This window comes from Sinocyclocheilus rhinocerous, unplaced genomic scaffold (genome assembly GCF_001515625.1).
Source record: "Sinocyclocheilus rhinocerous isolate Xijiao unplaced genomic scaffold, SAMN03320098_v1.1 scaffold63, whole genome shotgun sequence".
Lineage (NCBI taxonomy): Eukaryota > Metazoa > Chordata > Actinopteri > Cypriniformes > Cyprinidae > Sinocyclocheilus > Sinocyclocheilus rhinocerous.
The window spans coordinates 232,545-241,208 of NW_015659563.1; the positions used below are offsets into that span (position 1 = coordinate 232,545).

The following is an 8,664-nucleotide window of genomic DNA, read 5'->3' on the forward strand; positions in this document are numbered from 1 at the left end:
TGCTTATGGCGCATTAATGGGAAAAAAGGGCTATACAATAAAATAGTACAATGATAAATTCACCAATATTAAACTGAACTTTTCTAAACAAAATTAATATGGATTTTAGTTTGTGGTTCATTGTTATTTTTTTTAATATTTTTTTTTAATGGATACCCACACTGTAAAAAAAAATCCGTAAAATTTACGGTAAAAAACCGGCAGCTGTGGTTGCCAGAATTTTACCGTAAAAAAAGGTGCAAATAATATGACATTAGAACTAATATTAGGTAATAGAAAATTCAGAAGAATGATAATAAGTTACCTAATAGACACGGGAATCTTCATGGGAATATAAGGAATAATTGTATGTAATTTAATTTTTTTTATAAAGCCTTCTCATTGTCACTCCACACACCAGTTCAGTTGGTGGCGGTAATGCACCAAAAGTTGGCTTGCCCACCGCCAATAAACACTACAAGAAGAAGAAGAAGAAGAAGAAGAAGAAGAAGAACAGCTCCGGCGTGACGCAGCTGACACAGAATATCCTCAAATAATACATGTTTTGGATGGACTGTAAAAAAAGAGGCTGGGGATATTGGATTTACAAGAATAGATGCAAGTCCTACAGTGGAAATTCCCATAATACCTCCGTGGTTATTTCAAATGCCTATAGTAGACCTTCAGATTTGGGAAGAAATTAATAATAAAAAGGGTTATGTTTCCAAGAATGAGATTGCACAAATATACATGGATCAAAATTATAGTCAGGAAATTAAAATATTTACAAAAAATTCACCAATATAGATTAAGTACTTCATTTTTATGGGTACCGGCACATGTTGGGATAGAGGGAAATGAGGAAGCTGATCAAATGGCCAAGAAGGCATTAAAACAAACCGATATAGATATAAACATATCCTATTTGCCATAGCGACAGCTAGAATCTAGTGGAGTGCCGAGTCGCTTTCACCCCAAAATGGCGGACGCGTAGGGCTGCTGCTGCAATGGCTTCTCGTCAGTATACGTTCTTTGCTGCACGTGAACCTCCGTTGGACTGATTGATGGCGTCACTGATTTTTTGATGAGAGGTAAGAATCTTTTTTTCGTTTTTTATGCCTAAATGATCATGTATTTCACACCACACTAACGCTATTAACGTTATTAATGAACGCATTTAACGATTAATAAACTTTCATGTCGTTAAGAAGAGCCACTCGGCAGACAAAAATAAGGTTTCTAGTTGCCTGCAACGCCAACTTTGTGCAAAAACGTTTGTTTAAACTCACAAACTTCCACAATACATCCAATATAAATGTATAAACAATTATTTTACGATTTTATATAACTTTAAAAGTCTCCCCTGTCCTGTAGTATCTTCCGTTAACTATTGCGAATGTGCTGTTGATTTGGTCAGCGTGGTCCTCCTGCAGTTATATATGTTAAAAGAAAATGTTTTTATTAATTATTAAAAACAGTCATCTGATTGGTCGAACAGCACTTGGACGTTTCACCGGTCGGTGACTCTTTCTGCTGGTCACATCGTTACGCCGGTAGGCAACAGATGACCGTCTTTGTGGCAGTCAATTCAACCGATTCGTTCAAACCGCCGAACGAGTCATTGAATCACTCGTTGAACCGTTTTGTTCAAAAACGAAGAATCATTGAAGATTCAGGAACGAATTCAGGTGCTGCTCGGTGTCGCGGCGGTTCTTCTGTGTATTTGTTTGGAAAGCAGACAAAGTAACTGGCAATATTTTGTCTAAAATGTAAGTTACTCGTTGTTTATTTGCTATTAACTGTTGTATAAAAACGATCGTGCTGCCTCCTCCTTGCTCCATCAGTTATCTTCTCAGGATCGACACAAATTGTCATTGTTGCTAGTTCTTGCTAGTTCATTATGTTACTAGTAATAAACGGAGGCTTAGGACATTTTTAAATCGCAACGGTAAACCGTATGTTAGTGTGGATTGACTTTAACTATCGACTATTTTTCCAACAGGTAACGTTACTCCTAATTTGCCTCGTTCAGCAGATTGTCCCGTCCTAAACTCGCGCCGTTGGTTGAACCGGACTTTGACAGCAAACACGCTGTGAGCGCCTGAATAAGTGCTGTGGAAAAGTCACTGCAGCCCGTGAAGAGTGTTGTCCTCTAAAACAATCCTTCAAAACTTCATTTGGACCATTTTGATAGGTGTGATGCCATATATTTCTACAAATAATAGACATTTGACTGGCATTTAAAACCACAACAACAAAAAAGTTTATTTAAAGGGGTCATATGATGCTTTTTTTAAAGATCATTATTTTGTGTATTTGGCGTTTTAGGGGGGCGTGGCAGAGTCTTAACTTTGATAAAGAATATCTCTTTGGTTTTGAGACTTTAGTCTTTGCAACTTCAGGGTTCTTATCTATGCACAATCAGCTTGTAACACTCCAAAGAGAAAGGAAAACTTGAAATCGCATCATATGACCCCTTTAAGTGTCTTTAATTGAGGAATCTCTTGTAGGGTTGTCTCATAATTTGTCCATCAGTCTTTTTACATCAACTAGGAGAAATTGCTCTCTGTGACGTGATTTTTTTTTTTTTCTGTCGCTCAGAGCATCCCAATAAAACTTTTCATGAGATGTACATACTATTTCACAGCACTGTACACCAGCTATACACATTTGCCATCATGTTGATGTCTTATGAAGTATGAGCTTTATTATGCATGTTATCTTATTCTTATTCACTCGTTTGCAGGCTTTGCCGTGGAAATTGGAGAGATGTTAGAAATACAAATAATCAAGGTAGAGCACTACATGACGGCTGTTTCTATCATTTATGAAGCAACCAGTATTATTTTAGTATTGTTAAGATACTATTATTAATTATTTTGAATTGGTTTTTAAAATATTTTAGTTTGAATTTGTAACTAGTTTTTAAAATGTTTTGGTTTTTGTCATTTGTAATTATTATTATTATTATTATTATTATTTAATGTCTATATGGTTTTTATTCATTTTTATTTGAGTTTTATGTATTGTAGTACATCAAGTTAAAGCAGATGAAAATGAGAAATGCTGCCTTGGGCAACTAACAGTTAAAGTTTTTTTTTTTCCCAGGTAAATTGTTTTATAAACAAGTAAATTAAGTTTTAAATATAAAATAAGTGTTTTTATACTTTTAGTTAATTATAATAACCCTAATAGTAAGGCTCTTGCTGGGATGTCAAATATGTAACACTGATAATTGTTTACAAAAAAAAAAAGGCTGGGTGATATTTTCAAAACAATTTTTGACGAGATTTTTTTATATTTATGTATTTGCACTGAAGTCCAAGTCGTGTTTTACAGTAGGCAGCACAGTATTGGCTTATTTCTAATAATTTAATTATTTATCCCCAAAAAAAAAACTGTCTTTGCAATTTTTTTTATATATTCATTTACATGTCCATTACATGAATTCTGAACAAAAGTTCAGCACATGCAGTGCCCAGTCTCCACTTTCGAAATGTCATAATGTCACCAGAGACACCATTGAGCATTATTGCTGTTTTTGCCTTCATAGACATATTGAAAAAGAAAGCTATCGTCCTTAGTATCTTTTTTTTATTTTTATTATTTTATTTTATTTTTGGTGTATACAGTATATGGTAATTAAAACACAAAAAGCTGACAGAAGAGCTTTTATAGCAAATATGTAATAAATATTCAGTCTTCTCCAGTGATCAGTTGGTATATAACACGCACACTCTCTGTCTTGTGTCAGATTGAAGATCCAGGATGTCTGTGGGCTCGAGTTCTGAAAGGACCAGGCATTCAGCCGTACAGTCCAGAGGAATATGAGAACCTGGGAGTGAAAATGAACCTCTTCTACCACGAGGTCGACCTGGACGTTCAAAAACTAAAGCCTGCTGAACTGAAGGAGGGGCTGGTATGCCATTTCAGAATATAGATATGCATTAATAATAATACCTTTGTTTGTTTAATTTTTGGGTATTTGACATGAAATACTTATAAGAGTTTGATTTGTCCTGTGGTGTTACGTGCCACTGTAGTTGGGGCACAACTAAAGGAACTTACTATGACTTAAAATGAGCTTACTGACTTAAAATGATGTAATGGAAAACAGTTGATTAAAAAACAAACCTTAAAAAAGGTGACCGTTTATGTCACAAATGTGCATTTATATAAATATTCAACTAAAATGTTGGTGTTCATTTAAAGGGGGTAAAATAAGAGTATGTTTTGAGAGAGTATGTTGACACTGTGTGATTTAATGGCTTTGAATAATGCCTGTCTGCTCTCAGGTGACTGGCCCTGTAAGCTTTCCTGTCTCCTCTCCTCAGGTGTGTGTGGTGTTCAGTCTGGCTCTGAAGAGTTGGTGTCGAGCTGCAGTCGAGTCGGTCTTTCAGGGGATGGTGGACACTCAGGCTTGGTGCTTGTTAGTGGACCACGGAGATCGAATCATCGTCAGAGCAGATGAGTATGAGACGTTTTGCTGTTTATATCTGATAAAGCACAGCTGTAGAACTCATAATGTAATAACTAGGGCTGGCTCGATACCACTTTTTCAGAACCGATCCAGTATCGGCCGATACTAATCCGATACCAGCGCATTTTTTATTTATTTTTTTAAATCACTGTAGAATTTCTATACCTCAATGTTGACCTGATCATCACTCTTTGGTGTGTAAAACACAACCTACCATATATAGACAACTTCATTGTAAAGAAAAACAACAAATGACTAAATATATAATCATAATCTGTGACAAAAATACTACTATAAACTAGGTTAGTGGATAATTCGGCAGCAAAAGTTACTCTAGAAAAATCATGAGTGCACAATAATTTTATAAAATCTAAACATTTAGTGAAAAAATAATATTATTTTGTGGGGAACAAATAAAAGTGAATAAGTGTAGGGCTAAATCTTTGTATTGTTGTAAAATACATTCATGAAAAACAAGTAATATGTTTATATATTAATTAATATACAGTCATGGCCAAAAGTTTTGGCAGTGACCTAAATTTTGTGTTTTGCAAAGTTTGCTGCTTAAGCTGTTGTGGTGTTCATTCACATTGTTTCTAGATTATCGTGTAGAGTGATCAGATGCATTTTAAATAATTGCTAAAAGCTTCATTGGTAAAAAAAAATGAACTTTTCACAAAAAAACACATTTTGGATCCGTGGCCAGGCAACACCCCGGATCTCAATCCCATAGAGAACCTGTGGTCAGTCCTCAGAAGGCGAGTGGACAAGCAGAAGCCCACAAATTGTGATCAACTCCGAGAACTAATAAGGCAAGAATGGATCGCCATCAGTCAGGATTTGGCCCAGAAGCTAATATCCAGCATGCCAGAACAAATAGCAGAGGTTATGAAGAACAAGGGTCAACACTGTAAATATTGACTCATTATATATTTTTTGCCAATAAAAGCCTTTAAAACTTATGATATGCTTATCATTGTTTTTCAGTATACCATAGACACATGTGGAAAATTAATCTACAAATACTGAAGCAGCAAACTTTTGCAAAACACAAAATTTATATCACTGTCAACTTTTGGCCACGACAGTACTATAAAATTAAAAGACATTTCTTTTAAATGTATAGCACAGTAATGAGGTAGCAACATATGAGAGATAAGACAACAAGAAAGGCTATTAATAATCTTTCATTGCGCTAAAGTATTATAACATGAAAGGCTTCTATATGGAGCGGCAACACGCTTGAAGCAACACTGAGTCACAGCAAGCAGCGCTCTACACAGAAAAGTTCAAAGCACAAAGGGAAGAGGATTTTGATGCGTAGTGTATTATATCTGTGTAATAGTTTGAGCCTTTTCTTTTAACATTTTTTAAATTTCAGTTACTGTGCGCATGAAGACCAGTTCATAGTGCTCTCTACTCCAGTGTTGTGATCTCTAACAGACACCCGGTAGAAAGTAACATGCTTTATCTTGCCGGAGTTTAGTGCTGTTTCTAAAGTCCTTTTATGCAAAACCACTTTTTTTTTTCTATACATCACATCTTTATCTACAGATCAAGTATAATAATAGGAACATTGTATCATCTTGGAGAGTTTTATCGTCTTGACTGCCATAACCGAACGCGACGCGCAGTTTGAATGCTGAATGGAGGATGACTGACGTCTGTCAGCCGCAGCGGAGAGAAGAGTTTGAGAACTTGAATTTAACGACTTAAGTATTAATCTGTACCTCACATTAAACTATGGAAGGGCTTCAGAACACTTGGATTATAGTGCACGAAAACTTTATGGTGCTTTGTAATGTTTTTGTGCCTTTCGTGGGGCTTAACAATAACACAGAATAGTATATGCAGAATATCGGATTTGGATCAGTCTCATCTTGACCGATACCCGATCAGGCAGAAAATGGCAGTATCGGAGCCGATACCGATACTAAGTATCGGATCGGTGCACCCCTAGTAATAAAAAAAGCATAATGTAATCTCAAAACGTAAAAAAATCTTGGGCTCATAATAAAAATTTTCACAATGTAATAGGTTATTGTATGATAAATTTATTACATTTTGAAAACACTGTGGCAACTTATAATGTAATCACAGTTCATAAAGTAATATCAGCATATAATGTAAATCGGTGTTTACAATATAATAATTATCTTTCAATATAATAAATTTGAGCACAAAGTGTAAAATAGTTTTATGTAAAATAAGTTATTACATTAAAATGCTTATTAGACTACATTTTGAACCCAACATTTTTATAAAAATCGTACTAATTGTATGATTATGACGTGCTCCGTCATTTTGAGGCGCTTTAACCCAGAAACACATTTTAAGTTGTATGCACTAAATTAAAAAATGAAGTGTCCACTTTCTAATTATGTAGTTATACTGTTTTTTTGAAGAATTTTTGTGATATATTTATTTAAATGGTTGATATAAAAACACCCTCGGGTGGGCAGGGTTCGTACAAGGTGCTTAAAGTGCTTGAAGTACTTGAATTTGACTTTTTCAAATTTAAGTCCTGGAAAACCCTTAAAAACTGCCATAATAATGAAAAGGTACTTGAAAAGTACTTGAATGTTTAAAAGGCTGTATATATGAAATTAGTATTAATTTTAGTTTATGATTAAAAATAATATTTTCTCGCAAAATTAACCATGCAGTGCGTCTGATATATCTTTTAGCAGCGCACGAGAATTTGCGATATTACTCCTGGAGGTGAAAAGCGGTCTCGCAATATCAGTAAAAAGTTGATTTTGTGGTAAAACCTCTGATAGTGCTTGCATTATATTGTTCGGTCTTTTATTACATGTGCTGTTTGTTTAGGTTTCATTTGGGAATGCGTATAAAGTCTGACGCGCTTTGTGTTGCACTGTATCATTTACAAGCGTGGAGCATCTCCATCTCAGCCGCTCGGTCCACAAACTCTTCCTCTGCATATGCTGTGAGTTTGGGCTGCTTAACGTTCATCTGGGAAAACAGTGTGCGTTATCTCACTAAATTTATAACGTAAATCATTTATAAAACTATGCAAACACAGGAGAATACATCAACATATTTCTATTATGTGATTTGTTGTACATCGCGATTTCAAAATAACAGTTCAAACGGAGTTTGTATGTGGCCAAATATTAAAGTTACATGGATTTAAACGTTGTTGAATCACGCAGTAAAATGAAACATCACCAGGCCGTTGGCGCCCTCTTCAGGTATTTGTTATAATATATAATATTAGGTATAAGCATGTTACATTGTTTTTTAAAAGTGTTGTTCAATAAAGCCATGTGTTTACTTGGTTTTGGTACTTTATTTGAACCAATTATTATTGTCTCATCATTAGTTTAATATACATACATGTAGTCAATATAAAGCCTGTTTTTCACTTAGGTCTATTTTTATTACTAAAAAATATCAGATTACTCAATTGTCAAAATAATCAGTATTACTTGATTACCAAGATTATCATTAGTTATGGCTCTAGATTAGCTAAATGTTTCAAAATACAACTTTATTGTTATGCTTTTTGTTATTAAAAGACACATATTTTGTCATTGAACATTTCTTAAAAATAGTATTAAAATACTGTCTCGTTCTAGTAAACCAAGTATCTGTATTTTGTCTCATCTCGTGAGCTAAGTGTATTATCACACCCCTAGTGTCTACGAGTGTGATATAGCTCATAACTTTCCAAGTGTATGATGAAGCTTTTACTCTTCAGGTCAATCATATATTCATAAAAAAATCACTTTGAATAAGGAAAGCGATAACTTTGCCATAGTATTCTTTCAAGTTGCCACAGCCATTGCATGCTTTGCATGTGCTACACTTTATTTGTACCATTTTGTTTTATGAGTTTATTTATTAGAATTTGAAAGATAATAACGATATTGTGATCTCTGATTTTTGTCCTTGAAAACAAAAAAAGTAGTGCTTAAAGTCCTTGAGAGTCCTGGAATTTCATTTTGCAGTTTCTGTACGAACCCTGGGTGGGTCGCGAGACATAAAAAATGGTTCGCCAGGATGATTTAAGGAAAATGTATATAGGTTATATAAAAAAAAAAATTTAAAAAAAAGACATGAAAAGGCATGTATAGGCAAAAACAATGTTTTATTTTTATTTTTTTTCATTCACTAATCAGTTTTTAGGTTTCGGGCTATTTTTAACCAAACTTTGTACAAAGATGATTCTCAACTATGTTATG

The 8,664-nt window shown here is 34.3% G+C and overlaps 1 protein-coding gene across 1 annotated transcript in view; it reads left to right on the forward strand.

Moving 5' to 3' along the window:
- Window positions 1-2,143: 2,143 nt before the first annotated feature.
- Window positions 2,144-8,664, forward strand: part of tdrd12 (tudor domain containing 12) — a 31,357-nt gene continuing 24,836 nt past the window's right edge. The window contains exons 1-4 of the mRNA XM_016532675.1: window positions 2,144-2,173; window positions 2,726-2,772; window positions 3,734-3,898; window positions 4,314-4,450. Coding sequence (XP_016388161.1) covers window positions 2,749-2,772; window positions 3,734-3,898; window positions 4,314-4,450 — 326 coding nt within the window. The 5' untranslated portion in view covers window positions 2,144-2,173; window positions 2,726-2,748. The remainder of the gene's footprint in view (window positions 2,174-2,725; window positions 2,773-3,733; window positions 3,899-4,313; window positions 4,451-8,664) is intronic.